At 39.3% G+C, this 25290-nt stretch overlaps 2 protein-coding genes across 6 annotated transcripts in view; both read left to right on the top strand.

Moving 5' to 3' along the window:
• The first annotated feature begins 4097 nt into the window (after positions 1 to 4097).
• On the top strand, positions 4098 to 12963 carry LOC139664391 (vimentin-type intermediate filament-associated coiled-coil protein-like). 5 transcript variants are annotated; one of them, XM_071543198.1, is made up of 4 exons: positions 4098 to 4308; positions 4872 to 5101; positions 9743 to 9942; positions 9994 to 12963. In XM_071543198.1, the coding sequence occupies exons 2-4, from the start codon at positions 4911 to 4913 to the stop codon at positions 10188 to 10190; spliced, it is 588 nt and encodes a 195-aa protein (XP_071399299.1). In that variant the 5' UTR covers positions 4098 to 4308; positions 4872 to 4910; the 3' UTR covers positions 10191 to 12963. The 5 variants fall into 5 exon arrangements, with proteins under 5 accessions (XP_071399299.1, XP_071399297.1, XP_071399296.1 ...); XM_071543196.1 differs by having other exon boundaries at positions 4875 to 5101; positions 9743 to 12963; XM_071543195.1 differs by having other exon boundaries at positions 9743 to 12963.
• Positions 12964 to 19004: 6041 nt separating this feature from the next.
• Positions 19005 to 25290, top strand: part of lonp1 (lon peptidase 1, mitochondrial) — a 28774-nt gene continuing 22488 nt past the window's right edge. Inside the window, exons 1-3 of the mRNA XM_071543190.1 lie at positions 19005 to 19582; positions 21841 to 21929; positions 23250 to 23369. Coding sequence (XP_071399291.1) covers positions 19010 to 19582; positions 21841 to 21929; positions 23250 to 23369 — 782 coding nt within the window. The 5' untranslated portion in view covers positions 19005 to 19009. The remainder of the gene's footprint in view (positions 19583 to 21840; positions 21930 to 23249; positions 23370 to 25290) is intronic.

Genomic DNA, 25290 nt, shown 5'->3' with positions numbered 1-25290 from the left:
TTCAACCCTCCTTTCTCAACATACTGTAGCCTACAATTACTGTGTGATACTTTTACTATGGTTAAATGAGTTTTGCTTGAATTTTCTTCATGTTTAAGTATTTATCATTCCAAGGTATAAGACAAAGCTAAAAAATACTATCTTAGTTTTCTAACCCCTACATTGAGAAAATGCTTACTATACTGCGTAATAAAAGACAACTGAGCAAGACTCATGAGTCATGTTTTATTTGCAGAAACAAGAAAACAAAAAGAATCACCTTTCCAATAAGTGCTAGCCTATACATTGCAGCAGTATGTACAATTTCAGTTCATTTAATCTACCTTAGAATCCAAGCCCACAGTGTAGTGGTTCAAAAGCATGTAGGCCTGTAGGGGTAAGAGGGGCCTCAGAGAGCCTCCACTATTTTTTTTTTGGATACAAATTTCAGTCTCTCAACCGATTTATTCAGACAATTTTAATTTAGTTATGATACTAATTACTTAGACATAAAAAATTGCAAACAAAAACAAACTTTTCATTCTAGGCTTTTCGAGGGCCCTCCCCGCATTGGCGCCCTGGGTAGTCAGTTCCACATTTCCCCCGACTACAACTCCCCTGATTAGGGCCCCTTCCCTCTGAAACAGCCTGCCCGAGTTTATCAGGTGGGCAAACTCAGTGGCCTCCTTCAAATCCCTTCTTAAAATTCACTTTTTTAGACTTGCTTTTAATACCTGACTCATTGCGTTTATGTTATTTTGTTTTTACATTTGCATGTCTCATGTTGTTTTAATTCCATTTTTACTTTGTGTTGTTTTTCTGGTTATTAATCTGATGTCTCTGTAAAGCACTTTGTACCTCTGTTTTAATAAGTATTTTTATATATTAATTTTATATATATTATTATTATAATAGGACTATGACTGCTCGCTGACACTTATTTGCCACAGTAACATTAGCTTCAACTCAAGCTAGATGCCTAATTTAAACTTAAATGCTAGCTACATGTAGCACAAAGTAAAACTGTCTGTTCATAATGGTAAACCAAATATTTTAAACCTCCAGATTCTTGGTGGTTTGGTGAGGGAGTAGGCCAGTGGTTCTCAACGTGGGGTCCGGGGACCACCAGGGGTCCTTGAGGGGGTTCCAGGGGGTCCCCGGCAAATTGATGAATTGTTAAACTTCAGCATTATTTCATTTACAAGAAGTTAACACAATTAGAGAATGTAGAAGAATGACTGTTTTGATCATAGTTTCACTGTTATCTCTTCCTACAATACAGATAGTCATGGAATTCAGAGAGAGGGATTGTTTTATGTCTGAATAAGACAGATACTAACCATATGTCTGTTTTTAACACTAATTTTAATGTTATTTCCTTTAGTGTGCTAATACTTGCATTTTATTTAGTGTATCTTAAGGGCAAGATTGGGGCGCAGACTTGTGAGTTCTGGGTGATATTAACGTTACAAGGTACATTAAGGCACTCTGTTGGATCTATCGCTGTGATGCATACATTTCTCTGCTCTGTGATGTCTAATAAATTGTATGTTTTGTAGAATCTGTCATGTACCAAGTCGATGCCTTCGTTTTAACTAATCTGCCTGTACGGGCCAGTTTTTCTGTTTATTTCTCCCTATGGGGCTTCTGCTGTGTTACTTTGGGGGCTAAGTGATAGGGAGGCTAAAGGGACTCCTTATTGCATGGTGTGGTTTGATCCACCTAATTATATGGTGTGCACAAAATAACTTGAGTGGTGTAATACAGTTTGTTAATTCAAACTAACTTGTGTGTAGTAACCGTAGTGTGACTCCTTGACCCTGGGTTGGTCATTGGTTTGTTGTTGGATTCATTCCTTTTGTGCACCCCTGTGCTAATCCCCAAGTGTCCAGTTGTGCCCCCTAGTGTATGCCTTTTTTGTATTTTATTTATTTATTTTGGTCCCGATTGTCACAACTGTTATTGTACCCTGCACTGCCCTATTTATTATCTTTTTATCTGTGTCAAATAAAATCTGTATTTTTGGTATGGCAGCCTTTGACTCTCTATGGGAACCACTTGGTTACATCTAGGCTATAGCCAACTTCTCTAATCTAAACCGCTGTCTATTTATGAATATACAAATTCATTTTATATCAACTTGCTAAATTGAACTCAGTCAAGTAAAAAATCCCTCATTAAAGTCTGACACCAACATAATTTCGAATCAAAATTGATTGAATAGAATGACATAGGCCTAGAGGTCTGCTAAATAAAAACAATTATTAAGATACTTTTAAAATGGTCTGACCTCATCAACCTACACTTACTGTGAACACACACATGTAAAAAGACAACACATGTACACGCACTCACAAATACACACATACAAACACAGTCTAGGGTGCTAGCCTGGCTGACAGACCAACTGGTAAACAGCAAGTCAGTGCATCAACCAAGCTGTTAGAGGCCGCTATGGTAGAAAAAGCATGTTTCCTTGTGACCTCGGGGCAAAAATGAAGTGTCCCATTCCAATGTCCATTTTTCAGTCATTTTTGCCTTAATGTCACACCAGATGGGTATTTGAGCAGCTCAAGTGCCCCTCTGGCCCATGCCTCTGCTGCATGTCATCTCCTCTCTCTTCCCTGTCTTTCCTGTCAATCTCTACTGCAGTGAAGGTGAAAATGCCCCAAAAAAAAATGAGTATTGGAAGTGGCCATTAGGGCCTGGACCTACCCTGGTTAAATAAATGTATATAACTAAAAAAAAAAAGGCACTTCAGCTCTCACAACAAAAAGGGCGAGGGGGGGGGGGGGGGGGGGGGGTGCATTGATTGAAATAATGTTGTATATATGCAGTTGAAACGACGTTTCATTGACGAAAACGAGACAATAACTAAATAAAAAAATTGTTAGGATGACAAAAACTATGACGAAATGTAGTGGTGACACTTCCGTCAACGAATAAAAAACAGACGACAATGTTAGGGAGAGACGAGCTGGGAAGAGATGCAATCAGAGGTAGTCTCTTTGTGTGGTAGGCAGGTTGTAGATGCACACAATTGGATAGTGCTGATCTCAGCTAGTGTTAACTTGCTGCCTGTCTCTGATCATGGCGTGTAAAAATAGTCGAGCTGATGAACAAGCATAAACTGTACAGAAATGTCTTCGCCACAGCCAGCGTTTGGGAGAAAGAGAAGAACAGACATATTGATAAATTTCACATTTGATGTCAAGGAAAACAAGACCCTGTGTAAACCGTGTGGAGTGACAATCACCAGTAAAAACACAACAAACTTGAAGCGACATTTGCAGGTTCAAACCTTAATACCATTCCATAATAACAGGTTAATAGATGTTCCCTCCAAAAGTCTAAAGAGTTTGTAAAGCAATCTGTGTAAATATACAGAAAATGAATTTGAAATTCTAGAGAAACGTTTAAATAATGCATTACACTTTAACTAAACCTGTTAGTTTTCATAGACTAAATGTACTGATTTAGTTGACTAAAATCTTATAATATTTGGTCAACTAAAACAGTGATTCTCAACATTTTTCATATCAAGGACCCCTAATTTAGCCAACATTAGGGCCACAGACCCCCATTTAATGAGATTTTGTCTCTTGGACCCAAATCTGAGAATATTTTTATTGTTAGATATGATTTTGTCCAGAATTCCAAGACTATATGTATTGTAGGTAGAGAGATAACAGTGAAACTAAAATAGTCATTCTTCTACACTCTCTAATTGCCTTAACGCCTTGTAAATGGAATAATGGTGAAGTTTAACAATTCATCAGTTTGCTGGGGACCCCCTGGAACCCCCTCAAGGACCCCTGGTGGTTCCCGGACCCCACGTTGGGAAACACTGAACTAAAACAAGACTAAAACTAAAACAATTCAGATGACTAAAATATGACTAAAACTAAATGGAATTTTAGCCAAAAGACTATGACTAAAAGTAAATCAAAATTTGCTGTCAAAATTAACAGGTTGGTTCGTGTTTATAGACTCCACCCTTGCCGCTGTCCGCCGGCACGTGACCGCGAGGGTAGCGGGTACTATTAAACGAATGCACCCTGTGGCAGTCGGACGGTTTCCGGGGCACGTCCGTGCTTGTTGCCTCCGTCCATCTAACTTTAATGTGAAACCATCAAGCTGACAGCCTGCATGCACTATAAACTGGCTTGTTGAGTGGAATCGTACAATTCCAGTAACCAGCAACTAGAGAAGCTAACTAAAGTGGACTTGGAGAGAGGAGGAGTCGCCAAGAAAACTGATGTAACCTCAGTTGTATTGTTATGTTGCTAACATTAGCTAGATAGACAGCTGTGGCGGAGCGTTTCAACAGTAAGTCTCTTGTTGAGATGCTGAATGCTGTTGACTTTATTAACGATAAGTTACTTGAGTAACATCAGCTTACCTAACCAATAAGCTAGTAGTCACTGACAAGCTGAAGTAAATGTCTGCAGTTAATCAGAAAGACTATACAAGCCAACATTTCTTAGCATTTAATGAAAATTGGAATACATTTTTAGCGATCGACCGATATGGGTTTATGAAGGCCTGATTTTGGATTACTGATAGTTTTCGATTCAAGCTGCCAATAACCAATATTTTGTGCCAACAAATATCTTTAAATATAACCATTTTCATGCCAAAAGTATTCAGCATTTAGACCATGGGCCACGTCATGCTCCATTTAAATCCAGGATAAAAATAATAATAATAATGATAAAATATATTCATGCATAATTGTGTGAAATCTGATCAAAATGTCTCAGGATCATTTTCGCTTGAAGTCTTCCCATAGAAGTGTATAGTACTGATCAATTCTACATCAGTATGTAATCAATCAATGGTCTAATGCTAATAAATTCCCAATGTTAATCTATAATTTCATGTGCTTCCAGCAGTCTGACTCCTGCTTGGTAAGAGGCCTGCTGTCAGACATGTCCTCCCCGTCCCCAGTCCAAATCAGGGAGGCCAATGCCCACCTAGCGGCACTGCACCTTCGGGTGCTGGAGCTGGAGGAGAGACTGCAGGCTGCAGAGAACACTGTAAGAGAACAAGCCGAGAGCCTGATCCGCAAGGATGACCAGATGAGAGCCGCCACCCAGGAGATAACAGAGACCAAGGACAGGTGAGGTGAGGTGGGCTCATCAAGGCCATGGTATGCTTGCTGTGGAAACAAATTTCAGCAGGTTTGTACAAACAAAAGGACATGTTTGTGGGGAAAAGTGAAGTCATACATTGGCTTCAGAGTAGAGGTGTGCAGAAGTGAATTTTTTCAAGGTCCAGTAGTCGTAGTGGGGTGTCAACTACTCAAGTTGTAGTAATGAGAAATAGGGCTGAACAATTAATCAAAATTTTATCGAAATCGCAATATGGCCTACTGCAATTTTCAAATTGCAGGAGGCGCAATATTTGTTAAAGGCGAAATGTGTGTCAAAATACCATTTTAAATTAAATATTGTGGTGCTGCAGAGATGTCCTGGCCTACACATCATATTCTACAGACTTAAGAAAACATCTTTGTTTGGTACAGATCCCCGCAAAAATCACACCATAATCATTTTAATACGTTTTTCAATGAAAATGAAAATAATGATGTAAAAATTATCATTCCCTCTAATATCGCAAATCATATCGCAATTGCAATATCAGTCAAAATAATCACAATTAGATATTTTTTCAAAATCGTTCAGCCCTAATGAGAAAGCATGAACTGTGTTTTTTTGAGGCAGAATGCTTATCAATTTCTTCTTAAATTAAGAAAAAGGGCAAAGAGAAATGTGAAAGATCTACTTCTTCCTTTGTGCTCATGTTGAACACTGACCTGCAGCCTTGGTCTTGTTTACAATTTCTGCATGGTGACATATTTTAGATGAATGATGAAACTTTAATGGGGCATAGTTAAGACGGCTTTCCACAACCTTTATAAAATTGGTGGGATTGGGCAACGTTGGCATCATCACAAAAACATATGAATAGGCATATAGCGTGCAGTGCTGCATCCCGCTGGGCGCGGGTTAAAAATATAGATTTAGGAACAATTAATTGAAATTTCATCGAAATCGCAATATGGCCTACTGCAATTTTCAAATTGCAGGAGGCGCAATATTTGTTAAAGGTGAAATGTGTGTCAAAATACCATTTTAAATTAAATATTGTCGTGCTGCAGAGATGTCCTGGCCTACACATCATATTCTACAGACTTAAGAAAACATCTTTGTTTGGTACAGATCCCCGCAAAAATCACACCATAATCATTTTAATACGTTTTTCAATGAAAATGAGAATAATGATGTAAAAATTATCATTCCCACTAATATTGCAAATCATATCGCAATTGCAATACCAGTCAAAAAATCACAATTATATATTTTTTCAAAATCGTTCAGCCCTAATCTAGGCCTTATTGGCTTATATCAAGTACGTATGAAAACACTTGTAACATAATGTAAAATATCTAAGACATACTTTGGTAATCAAAATAAACCATATGTTCATGTCAAGAATAAAAAAAAAAAGAAAAAATCAATAGATGTAGAGAAAGTTGATTGTTGACTGACTAGTTGACTATTCTGGTCCATCCCTACTTCAGACTCCACAGTGTGTAATGGACTGCTGACCAAACTAGTGGGATTCTTCACACTGCCTGTTCTGCTTGTTGTTCTCCTGAGTTTTTGTTACCACTATGTCTGGTTTCCCTAGGTTAATTTTACCTCTTTAATCTTCATGCGCCCTTACTGGTGCGGAGTGGACTGTGTTTCTATTTTGGGCATGTTTGACTTTGTTGTAAGTATAACGCCCCCTTAATCCAGGATGATCAGCTGCATCACTGGAGATCTAGAGAACAAGGACAAACGAAGAGAGGAGACGGTAACAGTAGCCACAATACAATGTCAGGCCAGACTTCATTGTTGCAACTGGTAAAAGGAAAAATCCACCTTTGGATCATCGTCCACTGTTAGATATCATCATCATTTGTGATGTTTAATGCAATCCAGTTATTAATTTGTGATGAAGTGTTGTCATGTACTTTTTTGCCAACAAGTCTAATGTACCAACTAGTTCCTGAACATTCAGGCGTGTCTATGATCGCGGCCATGTCCCTTACTCAAAACACGTCTTGAGTACTGTCTGTGGAGGCTACTGTCTGTGGAGGAACTGGTGTCTTTGCCTCTTCTCCCTGTATGACTGTTGAGCATCAGTGCAAAATGGTGCACAATCTAGACAGAAGCCCTTGCTCTTTGATTCTGAGGGACTGACACCAAAACCTGATGTTTACTGTTGATGATTTAGAAAGCTGAAACTTTTCGTTATTTGACGTAAATATTCATTATTTGGTGATGTGAGCATTTATAATTTGTTGTGGTCATTTGTTATATTTAGTTTGTGAATAATAACCTTTAATAATAACCTTTATTTGTATAGCACCTTTCATACACAACATGCAGCTCAAAGTGCTTTACATCAATAGAAGGCAGATAAAAGACAGATAAAAAGATAAAATTCATATAAAAAAACAAGCAAAATGCATTGCATTAAAAGAAACAAATCAAGTAAAATAGAAAGATAAAAGAACACAACAAATACTCCCACTTTTAGATGCACATTGTGAGTGAATCCATATGTTTTTCTTTAATTTTCTTTTCCCCTGTCCTTCCTGATTCTACTCTTGATCTGATATTTACGTCAGATCTCACTGCCTAAGGCAGACGAGAATCATAGATTCTCCTCTTGGTCAAAAACCTCACCATCCACAGATGGATGAGAATCCATCTGATTCTACTCTTGATCTGATATTTACGTCAGATCTCACTGCCCAATGCAGACGAGAATCATAGATTCTCCTCGTGCAATGTTGTGCATTGAATTTGGACTATTATTAAATTAACAGTTCTGTTAGTACATTTTCGAAAACTGAAAATTTCAGCCTTCTTGGTAATGTAACAAAAACATTAACATGAAAAAAATTATCTACTGTTAATTATATTAACAGTAGATCACTTTTATTACATTAATGGGAAATGTATTACGTTAACAGGATTATTACACTATTCACTGTTAATTAATATTACATTAATGGTTTATCACATTAACGGTTGTTCTACTTAATATAACACTAGTCTTGTTAATATGGCCTTTTTTATAAGCAAATATTACTAGAACAGCACTCTAAACCTTTTCTGAATAATTAGGTACATTCAACATTTGTAAGTGTTTTACTTGTTATTTCTTCATGTGCTCTGAATTTTGGCGTACTAAGGGAAAGTGTGCTCACTAGTGCCCCACAATGTCGCCAATAAACTCCAACTCCAATCAAAGAGCTTATCAGGTGAAACTGTCTCCTGTATGAAAAGCAGAATGATCAGTGTTGTGCTGGATGTGCCAAAATTAAGAAGCTCTAAAACCTTGGTTTTAGAGCTTCTAGCCTTCCTTAATGTATGGAGTTTACCATTTAGCACCTTTTCCTTTATCAAGCCAGTTACAAAAGTTGTGATTTGTTTTTAAATAGGTGCTGCTTGGTGGATCACTTGTATGCCGGATGTACGTGTGGATCCTAATGCTTCAGAAAAGGTTTTGTGAGTGATGTTCTGCGATGTATGTAACATTCGCAGATTTAAAAAAGGCCACATTAACAATAGTAGCGTCTAAGATGGAGTTTGGTGTGATGCTGTGTTGTATGGATCTGGACTAAGGTGTCTGGTGAACAGAGAAAACAACAATAGAAGGTGGGAGTGGAAAGGAATTGGCTCTCTCCTAAATGAGAAACTGTTGTTATGACAAGACTGTCCAGGTGGTTGCTAAGAAGGATGGATCCATCTGGCCTTGAATAACTTAATTTCTCCTAACCTCAGACATCCTAGCTGGTTAAACAAATGGGCAGAATGAATAAATTAGGTGATAGAACATCATATTTTTGGGATTACCTTATTAGAGGCAGTTAGAAGTCTTTCAGTTGCAAAGTAGCCCACAAAGTATATTTGTGGATATGTTATATGAACTGTCAGTATTTATTCTAAGAAAGGAAATGTGACTGTTTCTATCAGCTTGGTTGAAGCGTATAATTCCTAAATGTCAGAACACACATCCACCACAAAAATGGTGGATGTGTGGATACTAATCAAGAATTGAAATGAAAAAAGGTATTACATTAACAGTAGATAACTTTTATTACATTAATGGGAAATGTATTGTAGAATCGATATGCTAATGTACCAACTAATGGTCATACAACCACAATGGAGACTTGTATGTGCTACAAACAATGTGTGTCTGGAGGCGGGGTGGACAGATATTTTACAGAAAACATTTCAGTGCAAAGCCACATTTCAACTGAACCATTTGTTAGGCCGATCATGCCGAGCTTATCCCATTATTTATCCAACAAATGTGTTTCCATCGCTATTTGTTGCAGAATTTCTTTATTAGTACATTTTCTTTCCACGTTAAGCGAGCGTAAAACCTGTATTTTGTGATATTGAGGGGTTTTGTCATGTCCATTTAGCTTTTCTAATTCTGTAAATTATATTTGGCAAAAAATACTGGGATGGAAACCCAGCTATTGACAAACTCTGTCACTGTGAAGAGATCACAGAATTTTTCTGTAATCATCAGTTTAGAGAAATTCTTTACTCAGCGAAGAACGTTGCCGATTAGAGGCAGCTGTCCATCATTGCCAACTGTTTCAGAAGATGAGTGATTCTTGTTAGACCTTATCATCTGAATGTTATAAGTAATTATTCTCTATTCCTCTCTCTCTTTCTCTTCACAGAGAAATATCTTTTCTCAACGAGAAACTCTGCCAATGTGAAGAGACCATAAAACATTACCAACAGTCCATAAAGGAGAGAGAGACTTTGGTTGTTCAGCTACAGCACCGCTGCCACCTGCTGGACAGCATATGTAAGAGCAGAGCCACTTTGGACGGCATGCTGGCCCTGATGGCCGAGGCTGAGAGGCTGGGTCCTCTAGGTGGAGCAGAGGGGCCGGGTTTGGGAGTTGGATTGAGTGCAGCAGGAGGAGGAGGGATAGGGGAGCCTGGTATGGCCAACTCTCCCCTGACAGACCTAGAATCTAGCTGCAGTCCCAACAGAGCTGGACCAGCCACTGACTACTGTAGTCCTAACAGAGTGATCTGCAACCATAAAGACTTCTCTCTGAGTGAGGATGACGTAGACAGTCAGGACATGGATGACATGGGCTTTGGTACCACCGTGTAGACTGGCAATACACATTCACCAGTGCTCACACTGGTCCCAGATGGTACAGCATGATGAACAATGCTTGGTGGATGGTCAGTATGGTGAAGATTGGAAGAGACTGCCTTCGGAAGCTGTAGTCAGACTACTAGCATTTAGACAGAGCCCAACCAAGGATTAGGCTGGGCTGAGCAACACAGGAGACCCTCTGACAAGAAAGTGTTCCCATCCACCATGAAACCAATCCTGAATAAACATTTTTACATGAGTTGTAAGAGAATGATACAAGGGCATTTTGAGGAGAGATGGGCAATAAACCTGTCAGCAGGCACATAGATTGACAAATAGAACAAATTCAATGTGATGATAAAACACTGGGCTATAAGGAAAAAAAGTGTAATGAGAAGGTTGATTATTCACGTCATCCACCTCATATGATGGTTCCTCCACACAGCTACATAGAAACAGTCTGTAAATCCTGCAATGAAATTTTCTTTGCACATTTTATTTATTCATGTAATTGTTCAATAATGTCTTTTGTAAATGAATTCTTCATTTAAAGGTAGTAAGTATCCCAACCATTGAATAGGTGGGGGGGGGGGGTCACCCTGCCTTAAGAAGCTGCTGACCCTCAAAGAATTTGATTAGTCTGGGTTTTAGTGAAGAGCTTTAGTGTCCCATGATTGTTTAAATGCTGTTTCACAGGCTTTTCCACCCAGAATAATATTCTGGGGGAAACACTGAATACTTGGAAAGGTTTTTATTTTATTTAAAAATATTGAAGAGCGGCACTAAATATCATTTGTCAGCAGCTTCAGTACAGAAGTATTGGCATTGGCCTTAAAAGAATTCATATTGACCGAATCTTAGTTATAACTGTTGGCGAAGTGGCCTAGCTACATCGTCTTAAAATGCTTGCTGTATGTTATGGTGTTTGGAGATCCCGGGTTACTAAAAGGGCTTTATATTAGCATGGCAGTTACACTGTTAGTTAAGTTAGTCCTCTTGTTCTTTGTTTTTTATGTTGACCATAGCAAATATTTCAGCTACTGGGGTACATTTATCCTAGCAGACACTTCAGCAGCTTCAAAAAATCGACAACACTGGCAACAAGATAAATCAGGTGCTCCTTTTGTTTTGACCAGTGTGTTTCATGTTACATTTGTTGCCTTAGAGATTGTGTTTACACAGCCAGCTTATGTCTGTTTTGTGAACTGGGTTTGGTCATTTAATTGCTGATAAAGTTAAACTAGATTTTTATGTAAAATTCCAGCAGGTTTATCAGCCTAAATCACAAAGTGAGGCTGCAATAAAGAAGCGCATCCCATCCACCCTAGTTGGGATGGTGTAGATCCACCGTATTTGACCAAATTAAATTCTGGTGTCAGTATGGTCACTGGTGGAAAATGAGCAAGCGAGCGCTCGGTCCAGAGAAAGCTGGACTCACCAATGTTGGATGTTTGCCTCTCTCATCCTTTTGGTGTCCTTTGGTATAAAGCATCACAGACTGGCTAGGGCTGTGGCAGTTTGCTGCCAGCACCTTACAAGACTTCGGGTGTTTTTCAAACATACCGTATACCTCTCCCTGCATTTGCAGCCACCAACCTGCAAAGTTGCCCCTGCAACTTTATAAAAGGGATTCAATGTTTGTTTTCATTGTGTTAGAAAATATTTTATATTTTGTCTATGCCACCCATATTTGATCTTTTCATTGCTGCCTAAACGATCTAAAGTAATCACAACTTCATGTGATTTCCTTCTGTTCGGACAGCCATGAACAGAAGATAAGGGCTGAAATGGATACAAATTTTAAGAATTTTAAGAATGGACCAGGGATCACTGCTCAGGTTACATCATGACCATATGAATGTCACCATTATATTGATTTTTGAGGCATTTAGCTGATGCTCTTATCCAGAGCAACTCACTGAGGGCAACCTGGTCTCAGATCAGTATCATCAGCCGTAGCTTATGTGCACCTCTCTAAAAATGTAACTACGTGTAGACACAAGACCGCAAGAACTGTGATTGGCCCGTTTCATATTTCCTCCTACCTGTATCCGGTCGAACATATTCATTTGTAGGACACCTCATCTCCAAATTATAAAGACTACCTCATCTCCGCATTATACAGGCCACCAGATGTCACTGAATTTGTGGTGAGAAGAGAGAAGAGAATGTAAGCCCTACTACTTCTTCTGTTATTACTTCTGTGTTAACAAAGCACGCCACTGCCGTCTAGCGTTTCAGTGGTCTATGCACAGAATCACTGATGCAGAACCACCGCCATAGATTACAGTGGTACTTCGACACAGAAATAGTTTCCCCTTTATACCAAGCAGCCCTGCTCTGCATGGGAGTACAAAAGTCAAATTCTAGATTCAGATTGAAGACTGACATAGATCAGTCCTGTTAAACAACATAGTTTAACTTCGCACCTCAGAACACATCATGAAACAGTCACATGCAAATGAGTAAATCTTTAGTTAAACTGAAACTAAAATATCCCTACTAAAATACATTGAGCAACATAACAGACTTTTTGAACACTTATGGAGATTCAAACTGAAATTACTCTGTAGCTAATCTTTGATTTTGAGTTGTGCATTTTCATTAAAGATAAATTCTAAGCTGCAATATGCACGTTACACATTACGATAACAATATACACATTACAATAACAATAAATAGGATATACATCATCAGTCTGTGACCCTGTGTGTTCGTTTGCCTGAAATTGGATTTTCAGTAGGCCTAGCTGCGGTTAAATGAGCCATATTTTTTCATTCTGATTGAAGATTCTCCTGCAAGTGTTTACATGAGCAGTAAATAAAAGGACCGCATGCTTGTATGCGTTTACATGCACCACAGTATGTAATCAGAATAAAAGTTTCTGACATGCGAGGACCCAATAGTCCCCAATGCTTCCTGGGGCCTGTCTCATGAAGCAAGTTCAACAGAGTCAGGCTATCTTTGCCTTAGCCGGCTTCTCTAAACCTAACATTGACGATCCCGGATAAGCGGTTTCACATAGCTGGTTATCAACTGGCTCTGTCAACCCAGGATTTACCTATCCAGCTATGAGCGCGTTCACATGCAAGAGGCTGGGCTGGTTTGTAACTAATAGCCAATCACATGCAACATGGACAGATCCAGATCAGACAATTTGGATAAGGTAAGATGAAAGTATTGATCCTGTGGGGAAATTAGGTCGTTGCAGCGGCAAATGTAATAGGATTCAGCGGGGAAAGGGACATAGAATATAAACACACAACTAGAATATAAAAAGAAGCAATATAGTAGAAAATAATGAAACAATAAAAGCCTGCTGACATTTTCAACACGTTAAGTAAGAGAAGTAGCCTAGACTATAAAAATGGGTATCAGAGAGAAATGGATTACTAACATTTGTGTTCTTCTCTCAATAAGAACAAACTCTTACAATGAAAAAATGTCAGCATTACAAAACATAATAGTGAAAAGTAACATTGTTTCTGCTACCAAGGCTAGAGAGGATTACTGGAGAAACTGCCCCGTCATTAGGACGCAGTGGGCATACTTTCCACTGATAAAATATTTTGTAAATACATTGAGGCTGTAAAAAGATTTTCTATTCATAAAGTCAGCCTCATGTTCTTCAGGGCCGCGGTAATGGAATGAATGCAATAGGCTGCATTGAATCAAACACTGTCGAGAATCCAATTTTTTTTAAAAAGCACGTAATATGCAACAGCACATTTCACAGTTCATTTGTTGATAATATGGTCAATTAAGTATAATAAGAATAACTTTATTTATATAGCACTTACTAAAAACAGTTACAAAGTGCTTTATAAAAACATTAACAACCAGTAAAAACAACACAAAGTAAAAAAGGAAAGTAAAACAACATGAGACATGCAAATGTAAAACAAAAGAACATAAGAGCAATGAATGAAGTATTAAAAGCAAGTCTAAAAAAGTGAGTTTTGAGAAGGGATTTGAAAATCTACGCTCAGGTCAGAGAGCCACTGCCCATTCCTGACAAGTGGTTCCACTAAGTCCAGTACGATGCTCTGTGCATGGATATTCTAGCTCAGAGAACCATCCTTGATGACAACCTTCTTGACTCAGCCACAGACAAAACCAGCCAGGCTCGAGAGCCATGGCCACCTGCTGAGTTCTTCCACAACATGTGACATTGAGCCTCTGGACAGTCTTCCATCAGTCTTGAACCCCAAGTGGGGGACAAGGTCTGCAACACCTTCAGTCAACTAGTGGGGGTCTCCAAGACATTCCTGCCCCATTGGTCAGACCCAGAGAAGATCACAGACAAACTCTTCCCAGTGACCTACCAAGGTAAAATCAGTGGGGGTCAGAAGGACCTCACCTTTAAATTGGTTCAACAGAACCAGAATGAACTGTTCGAAAACCCCATGGGACGAGTAGGGGATTCTCCTGTTGTCAAATAAACAACACATAGAACCTCCTTTGAAGCACCCATGTGTGCTCATTCCCTTCTCTAACATTTTAATTCGTTGTTGCAGTAAATAGTTGTAACTATTAGTGCCTGATACATTTAACTGTCCAGTTTGCTCGTGATCATTTTATTAAGGATATTCTTCCCTAACAGATATAACTGACTGCTAAAGTTGATACTCTGTGTGCCAGAGCACACCTGCTTCGTTGCTGGCGATAGACACCACAGCACAGTCTAATTGCAGCCAGTGATGCTTGTTTGTGTCCTGCAATGATGCTCCAGTTCTTCCCAGGAGACGCACCATTACCGGACAAGTGGGGGAATGTAGTAACTGCACCCACACCATCATTGTCATCTCACATCTGGAAAGGCCCTGTGCATTTTGTGTGAGCCTCCTCCCTAATAACAGATCAGTATGGTGGGGGGAGACTGTGAGATCGAAAGGAAAGGGCACTAACCTCAACATAAATTACCTAATTTCCACCCCTAAGAGCTGGTATCAAGGAACAGACCTGGTAAATAACCATAAAACTCAAACACTCAGCCCTGTCTTTGTTAATCCCCATGAGACAGAGAGTCTGAGATGAGACACATTGGAATGTGTCCAAAATCAGGAGAAATCTTTGATACAGACTCATGAAACCTTGGGTATCACATTGTGGTGGACTCTAATGTATATGTCTAATTTTATGTGTAACTGTGATGTTCTATACAATAGTTATTTGCATTATCCAATTTCTTCATCTTCACATGGGGCTTAGATAGCCATGTTTGATATTAACATGTTCAGGAATTTGTGCTGAGTTTAATAATGTCAATGTTACGATGGTCACTCATATTGGCTAGATCTGAGAGCCAAAATCTATGTTTTATGCATATGTAATGAGCCGTAACACTAGACATGCCAGCCCACGCACACACCCCTCAACTGATCACAACAAAACCAAACACACACATTTCCAGTGTGGATTTCATGCACTTTACGTGGTCGCAACACGTGTGCTGGTGTCGTATGTACTGATCATTGTCCGCTGGGCATCATATCATACATCACACATAGCTATTCCATTACATTCACACTTCACACACATATCACACATTTTATGATGGCTCCCTGTAGTTATATAGTAACTATTCTGTTATTCAAAGATTCATCTAAGTCAGTTTTCCAGATAGCTATATTGTCGCCCCTTTATTGCTATTGTTGCTGATTCATGTCTTCCACTGCTCATCTTCCATGATTATGTCTGCTAAAATATTGGTTTAATTATCAGTATTGTATATTACCATGATCATCTATTCCACTGCCATTGATTCATCAATTCATAGGTATACCTCTTGTATATACTATATTCACTTACTGTATATATACCTGATTATTGAGTGTGCTTTAGTTTAGTAATAAATATATTATTTTGCAAAAAGTCACCTCCTGTGCTCATTGTGTGGGTTTAAATTCAAACAAGCCAAGAATTCACTCCTTCAGATGAGACGATGCTGTCTGTTATCTGGTGCCCCGTTCTTAATTCTCATTGAAGCTAACTCTAAATTTGTATTGATATCAGACACCATCCACCACTACACTATGAGGGCAGGTGGGTCCGTGTATGTTTTAACAAGTTTGTTTCTTGCTTTAAATCAAAAGTGGCAAAAACAAGAAAACTACTTGGTTTTTTCACATTGTCGTTTCTTAACAAGACGCAGACACTAAAATTCTCCTGGTCTTGTTTACAGTTAGAAAACCAAAACACAACTTGATTATTTGATTTTCTTGTGTGTGAGGTTTGTTTTCTGCATTAGACTGGAAATAGCATAAATAAGATTATGGCTAGTTTTATCATTTTTTTAACAAGACACAGAAACGAGAATATGACTCGAAGTCTCCTTTTGTAGTTAATAATCAAAAACCAAAACATACCTGGAATATTTGATTTTTGCGTGTGGGTGGGATTAAATACACCTTTGTGGCCAATCCTATGACTGGTCATAGCGCCATACGATTCAATCAACCTCCCCTCGTCAAAATAAGAGTTCAGTAGGTTAATTTTAGAGTTTTAAAGAAATCCACACTGTAGAATGATATTTCAGACAAAAATGATGTAAATATGTTTCATATATAGGCTTACATACTGTTTATTCCGTGGATGTCTTGAGTCAGGAAAGGGCAAGTGTGTATGTCACTGCAAGAACTTGGGTTGCAACAACAAATATGACAGAAGCACTGTGTGAACACTGTTTTAGGAGTTGACTGTGTGTCTTTGGAAGACTGAAACTTCCATCATGAAGTTAATACAGCTCTCCAATTCCAGAGAGATGTCTCATGTCATGTACTGTCATATATCATATTAAAACATGGATTATTGATCAGACAGAGAATTAAGTGTGTTCTTGGCTCCACTATACTATACTACACAAACTACACTACACTAGTATACACTACTAGGTACTAATTGCATTCCATCACGTGCATGGCGCACACAAGAAACAAACCATTCCAGCTATTGCCATGAATATTTCTAAGTTTAGACAAACCTATCACGCGTAGGATTTGTTCATTCTATAAAAACACACACTCAAAAGGCGTAGATAGTCTTAGCCTAGTCGTTCCACCAGTATGGGCTTAAGTGCTGCGGAAATATGTGATCCAGTAACCTATAGGCCAGGACTTCTCGAATCCGGACCGACGACACATCAACCCAGACCGGACCTTGTGTCACATCAGACATAACTTAATGTAACGTTAGTTAACGTAGGAATACATTGTCAGTCACGCGTTGTGTGATTGAACGTGCATATATTTACTTGTGTGCGTGTTAAGTTAACTATCCTTGATTTTTACTTGCATGGAACCGCTTGTATGTGTGTTTGTGTGTATTTGTGTGTGCCACGCGCCCGTCGTCACTTTCTGTGGATGCGCTCACTCTGGTCCAATCACACGAAGCGTAATGTCATTACTATGACAACTAATTGTCACTGTCAGTCTGTTTGGTTCCACATATTGATGCGAGTCTGGATTTTCCACGAAGACCATTGTGAAAAACTCCTACCGCAGCAGTTTGACCAATGAACACTTGGGTCAGTGCCTCCGCCTGGCAATCACACCTTTTGTGCCCAGGTTCAAGGCATTGGTTACAGGCAAACAGCCATTTCTCCCACTGATTCAAGCCACCACACTGTACTATTGAATGTGTGTGCTTTAAATTATGTTTATGTTATGTTATGGACAAGTTATGGACATTGATTTATTTCAGTGCATTTTACTGGCATTGTTCCGGACCTTTGAACTTGTGTAAAATTCACTGTATGCACTGTAACTCTTATTCTTGTATTTTATACAGGTCTTATTCTCATTTTAACTGTTTCTGTTCAGCATCCCAACACTACAGAAGAGGATTAGGGCCACATGTGAAAAATTTATTTGAGTTCTGACATTAAAGTCAGAATTCTGACATTAATCTCTTAATTCTGACATTAATCTCAGAATTCTGAGATTAAAGTCAGAACTCAAATAAATTTTTCACATGTGGCCCTAATCCTCTTCTGTAGTGTTGGGATGCTGAACAGAAACAGTTAAAATGAGAATAAGACCCGTATAAAATACAAGAATAAGAGTTACAGTGCAGTGTAAGAAATGAATAATTATTTAGATTTAATAAAAGGCAGCGGCAAACAGAAAAGTCTTCAGCCTTGATTTAAAAGAAATGAGAGTTGCAGCAGTTTTCTGGGAGTTTGTTCCAGATATGTGGAGCGTAAAAACTGAACGCTGCTTCTCCATGTTTAGTTTTGACTCTGGGGACAGAAAGCAGACCTGTATGAACCATCCAGACCACCTGAGAGGTCTGGATGGTTCATAACGTAGCAGAAGATCAGAAATGTATTTTGGCCCTAAACCATTCAGTGCTTTATAAACCAACAGTAGTATTTTGAAATCAATTCTTTGACAGACAGGAAGCCAGTGTAAAGACCTCAGAACTGGAGTGATGTGATCCACTTTCTTGGTCTTAGTGAGGATTCGAGCAGCAGCGTTCTTAATCAGCTGCAGCTGTCTGGTCGATTTTTTAGGGAGACCTGTAAAGACACAGTACAGTAGTCGAGTCTACTGAAGATAAATAGGCTACATGGTTTTTCCAAATCCTGCAGAGACATAAGTCCTTTAATCCTTGATATATTCTTAAGGTGAAAAGGGCATGCCAGGCATTTGCCTGATATCAGACCGAATTGTCAACTCGTTACACTCCATTTCCATCTTCAGTCAATCAGTCAACTCGGTGGAGTGGGCGGATCCAAAGGTCGGACCCAGGCAAGCCCGGCATACCTTTGCTTGACGTCATTAAAAATTGACGGAAGTAGGTTGATCACATGTAGAACGCTCCAGAACAACATGGCCGCCTGCATGAAGATGCTCAGTGCTGCCAGACAGATGCACAGACACTCATTTCTTGTCCTAACATTAAACTGGCCCGGTGTGTTCAGAACTGGCAGCACCCGGTCCTTCCTGACCAACACATCAGCCCCGACCTGGCTCCAACCCGCGTCTCGGTCTTATAGCACCGCCGGAACCGTTACAAAAACATGTAGCAGCCGCTTCGGTAACATTCCCATCCCCACAGCAATGACAAGAGGCTGGAGGCGAGCCGGGAGACCTCATCGATGGGCGCGGGTTTGGGGTACCGTCGGCGGCGAAAGGGAGTTCCTGGCCCCGGTCTGCCGCCCCCATAGCATCCCGGACAGGGCCTTCGGCAACCGAGCCGCTGGAGCGGGGTTCTCCGGGGAGGACGGCGGGGAGAGTGCGGGATCTGGAGGAGATGAATCGGGGGGAGACGGGGGAGTACCGTATAATGGAGCGCAGATGACGGCCCTCACCCCCATGATGGTGCCGGAGGTGTTTCCTAACGTCCCGCTGGTCGCCGTCAGCAGGAACCCGGTGTTTCCTCGCTTCATCAAGATCATAGAGGTGAGTGTGTGGTGACTGGTGAGGTGATTATACTGGGACCCCGATTCTCCAGTCCTGTTTTTTTCAGTAGGTTGAATCAGTTTGGTATATGCTGACAGTGAATAACCCTTTTGTATTAGTCCTCTACATACGGGGAGACACTGGCGACCAGCGGCTCAAGGGCACAGAGGGATGATGCAACGACACAGCAACACAGCTTCACCCGTTATACAACTACATGTCAATATGCCTATCATACATAAGAACAGTGGTTCTCAGTCCGGGGACCACCAGGGGGGTCCCCAGCAAATTGATGAATTGTTAAACTTCACCATTATTTCATTTACAAGAAATTTACAAGAAAAGAGATGTAGATATTACTGTTTTGATCATAGTTCCACTGTTATCTCTCTACCTACAATACAGATAATCATGGAATTCTGGACAAAATCATATTTAACAATAAAATTATTCTCAGATTTGGGTCTGAGACACAAAATCTCATCAAATGGGGGTCTGTGGCCCTAATGTGGACTGAATGAGGGGTCCTTGATATGAAAAAGGATGAGAATCACTGCATTAGAATACATTTAGTCAGACACACTCAAATTTAAAAACACTCTGTCTCAAGTCATGAACTTTTAGTCAATATTTTAAGGCAGAGAATCTAGCATCACACATTACAAGACTCCAGCAGGATCTTTTTTTCAGAGATTTGGTAGTAGTTCCTTGCTTGCATCATGCAGGATTTCAGCGCAGTTGAAGAATTATACAGGCTCAAAACACCGATATCGGACTGTGATGTTTCAGTGTGAATGAAGCTACAACATCCCCCTCCTCCATCATCTACACACAGACACACACATACAACAAACCACACATACACAACATGCAGAGAAAGAGACAAATGTAGCTAGGTCGCTACTGTCGTTCTCTCCATAGCTCCACCAGTTTCTCCTCCGGTTTGGCGATCCAGCAGAACTGGGACTTGCTCTTCCCCGCCGGCATCTCCGTGCTTACTACTCTGTCTGCCTGTAGAGCCTCGTCACCTGTCACTACAGGTGCCGATGTCAGCCAAAGACAGCGCACCTATTGGCTGTTGACAATGTAGCATTATAAATCACGTCGTTGACCATCACACACCGTTTGAGCCAAGACTTAAGATCATATTAAACGTGTTTGATTTCGTGGTAACGGTCAAGATGAGAAAAAGACTGCATTAAGGCGTTCCGACTGAGTTTTCCACCTCCGTCCTTAGCAGCCTTGGAGGTTTGGACCATGTCATGGCAGGGACCATGTCAGATCTTTTGTTATGTAGACTCCAAGGAACTTAAGGCTTTCCACTTTCCACCTCTCCTCCATATAGATGTGGAGGGGGAGGCGGTTGCTCTTCCTGGCTCTCCTGAAGTCTATTATGATCTCCTTTGTTTTGGTGGTGTTTGGGACCAGGTTGTTGTCCGCGCACCACTCAGCCAGATGTTGCACCTCGTCCCTGTAGGCCGTCTCCACTATGGTGGTGTCGTCTGCAAACTTTATTATGGTGGTGGAGGAGTGAATTGGAGTGCAGTCATGTGTGAAGAGGGTGAAGAGCATTGGGCTTGGCACAAGGGTTCCAGTGTCCATGATGAGTGGCGGAGGTGTGGTTTCCCATCCCGACGTTCTGCGGTCTGTTTGTGAGGAAGTTCATGACCCAAGAGCAGAGTGAAGTTCCTAGGCCCAGGTTGCCGAGTTTTTTTTTACCAGTTTGTGTGGGATTATGGTGTTAAAGGCGGAGCTAAAATCTACAAATAGCATCCTAACATATGTGTTTGGATGTTCCAGGTGTGTCAGGGACTGAGATTGCATCATCCGTGGATCTTTTTGCTCTGTAGGCAAACTGGTGTTGGTCCAGATAGGGGATGATGGCCTTGATGTGCGATAGTATGAGTCTCTCGAAGCACTTCATGATTATGGGGGTTAAGGCAACTGGGCGATAGTTATTAAGGCATTTCACTGCTGCTATATGTTCACAAGTTTTGACTTAAAATAGATACTGAGTGGAGTAGATGAGTATAGGTCTGATTAGTTTCCTGCTTTCATCCACTAACACCCCTCTAACATCCAAGCCAGGTTTCTACATAGGTGCTCAACCAAAAAATCACTAAATAATAACCAATAACCAAAATAATAATTCCATAAGATTCTATATATATGTGTGTGTGTGTGTGTGTGTGTGTGTGTGTGTGTGTGTGTGTGTGCGCAAGTGATCAGAATCAGTAATGTGTCTGTCTTCTCGTCAGGTAAAGAACAAGGCGTTGATGGAGCTGTTGAGGAGGAAGGTTCGTCTGGCTCAGCCCTACGCCGGAGTCTTCCTGAAGAGAGACGATAAGTAAGTAAGCCACGTTGACAAAGTCTAATGTTAACTCACTACTCTGGTAGAAGTACTACCTTTCATCCAAATCAAAAGCATGCTGATTTGGCTCGATCGGTAGGCTGATATGAGCTCAAGAAGGTGAAGCTATGGTCCTTGTCACCAAGAGTAACAGCAACATTGTGGGTTCCATTCACACTGCAGCTCAAAATATCCCAATTCTGATTTTTTTCCCCCTCATATGTGACACAGATCGGATGGTGTACAGCAAAAAGCTGCATGGAGTTGCATTTTTTAAATTCCAATTTGGATCACATGTATATCATGTGTTACAAAATTGGATTGCAACCAACAACTGCAACTTGTATTTGAATGCTCAAATGGGAATTTGTCAGCGTTGCCATGACAAGTAAATCTTACATCATTCACCTGAGACAGTTGTCATAATGTAGCCAGCTTGGCTGAGCAGCATTAGCATATATATATAGATATATATATATAACCTTTATTTAACTAGGAAGTCACATTGAGATTAAAACCTCTTTTACAAGTGAGACCTAGCCAAGACAGGGTCAAAAGCAGCAACAAACACATAACAGGACAACAACATCAAATCACAACAGCAACAATAGGTACGACAAGAATACATTACATAATAAAGTGCATAAACAAAAACAAGGCATGGAGCATGGAGAACAGTGAGACAACAATTGAAACAAGACAAGACAACTGGACAGCTTCACACCTCAATTCAGTCAAAACTGGAAGGCTCATTGTTATTATTGTTTTGTTATCTTGTTATTGTTACTCTGCCACACATGTCTTTTCGACATTGCTGTCAGTTCATATTGGTGTCGGATATGGGTTATATAGAGTATGTAAATATATAGAAAATACATACATATACATATAGATATGAACAGTCATCCAAAACAACACATATGAGCATCAAGGCCTGCAGTGTGAACGTAGCAGTAGTGTGTTCTCATAGAAAACAGAAGATTTTCTGAGCACTCTGGACCCCATACATGTTGTTAAGGTGTTATATGTGTGTTAAATATATTTATTTTCCCCTGTTCATTATATTAATTATTAATTGAAAACAAATGTCTCTAATCACCACCCCTACAAAAATACACAGCGATAAGTAAGACACTTGTGGATACGACAAAACTATTCTGCTATCAACCTCAAAGGGTTTGTCTCTTTCTCTGTGTTTTCTTTATGTATGATAATGTGTCGATGCCATCTACTGTACAGGGCTGTGTGCTGGTACTAACCAGTGACTCTCTGTCCCCCTGCAGTAATGAACCCATGACTCTGTCTGTCTCTCTGCAGTAATGAATCAGATGTGGTGGAGTCTCTTGATGCCATCTACTCTACAGGGACCTTTGTTCAGATTCATGAGATGCAGGACCTGGGAGACAAGTTGAGAATGATTGTCATGGGACACCGCAGGTTAGAAACACTACTACTATTACCTACTACTACTAGTTCCACTGATACTGCTATGACTACTACTACTGTTATTACTGATACTACCACGACTACTACGACCGCTACTCCTGCTGCTACTACCTACTACTAGTAGTAGTAACTCTATTGCTACTACCTGCTGCTAATAATAATTACTTTTTTGTTAATCTTTGGTCTGATCTCATTCAGCTGAGCTTTTTGCAAACTAATGAAGGCATTTCCATTGAACACATTATGTCAAATTTAAGGTCATTTGGACCTACGGTTCATGAGAAGAAGCCTTTTGAAGTTTTGTGGAAAAAATCAACATTGTGGCCAAACTTTTACAATGACCATATTTTCTTCATATTTTAAGATATCAACTTGTAAATGTACTTGATTTATTTGTTTACTGTATTTATTTTATAGAGCACTATTCACAACCAAAGTTACAAAGGAATAAAGGAAGGAATAAAACATGTAGTGCAAAATGAAAACGGAATAACATTGCTGTGAGATAAAATGACAAATAGAATTACAATAAATAAATCAAAATCTTATAGAACATTTAAAATTCAATAATGAATTGAACTGGGGACTGACTCCACAAAGTCAATGGGACCACAACCCAACTTCTCACTCAAAATATATATTTTTTATATATAATAATTTCCTTTATTCATCATGTATTCCCATCACATAATATCACGGGAAAACAAGTAATCAGAGACCGTATAAAGAGAAAAAATATCAAATAAAAAGATAAAGCTAAATAAAAGAGCAGGGGTTACAGAAAATAGATATATACAAGAATATTTAAGGCATTATAGATAGCCAGACTCTTAATGGCTTTCTGGGTTTTTACACTCTAAAGTTTCAAAATAATGTTGTTGTTTTTTTTGGTTTTTTTTTTACAATTTTAAATTGTATAATATGTGTTTTTTTCCTTGACCATTTACATTTGTGAATGTAAAACTTACCATGTAAAATGAAAAAAATTAACAAAAAAAGGTTTTCTGTATGAATGTTATTCTATGATAGAAAAATAAAACCTTAGTGCCATATAACCTTTCAAACATATCTTCCAAGTCCAACCAAAAAAGTTGAACAAAAGTTGATTCATAAAACAAATGTAAAATTGTTTCGACATCAAAGTCACAGAATTCACATTTTATATCAATGTCATTTTAATATTAACATCTGATCTGTGGGATATATTATGTGGATAATTTAAAATATACATCTTTGACTTTATTGGTGACACAATACTTGTCATTAAAGGTCCATACTAGTCTCCAACTAATATTTTCAAAATGGGCATTCCAAAATTGTTTTGCATTAGAACTGGTATTATCAATAACTATATTTCTAATACATCTGTTATTGCATCTTTTGTCTTTGATATTTATACCATTTAAAATAATATCTACAGTAAAGTTAGGAGTTTCGTCATAATCTTTGGAACCGTAGGAGGCCTGCAGGTACAGCATCAAAAACTATTGCAAACTGTAACAGTAACTGGAATTTCATATTTCCTTAAGAATTCTGTGTATGTGGTGCCCATTTATATGAAGTAGTTGTGTCACCAATAGAATGTTGTTTTTAATTGTTAAAATATAAGGTTTTGTGTGTGTGAAATTAATAATCTTGTTATTCCAAATAATTTTTTTGTGGGGAGAAAAGTTGTGTTTGTAAATGAGAAGCCAAGACAATAATGCTTGCCTATGGAATCGTAAACCCAATCTCTAGGCTTCAGAAACCTATGGGTGATGTCACGTTCACTACGTCCATCTTTTTTTACAGTCTGAGGAGACAGGATATAATTCTGACTTTATTCTCAGAATTCTGAGTTTAATCTCAGAATTCTGACTTTGAACTCAGAACTCAAATAATTTTTTCACATGTGGCCCTAATCCTCTTTCGT

This window comes from Centroberyx affinis, unplaced genomic scaffold, assembly GCF_046629955.1.
Source record: "Centroberyx affinis isolate AG114_WGS23_722 - 3 ecotype Tasmania unplaced genomic scaffold, CSIRO-AGI_Caff_v1 ptg004263l_1, whole genome shotgun sequence".
Taxonomy (NCBI): domain Eukaryota; kingdom Metazoa; phylum Chordata; class Actinopteri; order Beryciformes; family Berycidae; genus Centroberyx; species Centroberyx affinis.
Note: the sequence above shows the minus strand (reverse complement) of the source record. Positions and strands in the feature narration are given on the sequence as shown.

Excerpts from the sequence above, each read along its gene's own strand:
- LOC139664391 (XM_071543196.1), top strand. The coding sequence starts at position 4,911 with ATGTCCTCCCCGTCCCCAGTCCAAATCAGGGAGGCCAATGCCCACCTA. Across the intron at positions 5,102-9,742 it reads ATAACAGAGACCAAGGACAG|AGAAATATCTTTTCTCAACG; the intron begins GTGAGGTGAGGT and ends TTCTCTTCACAG.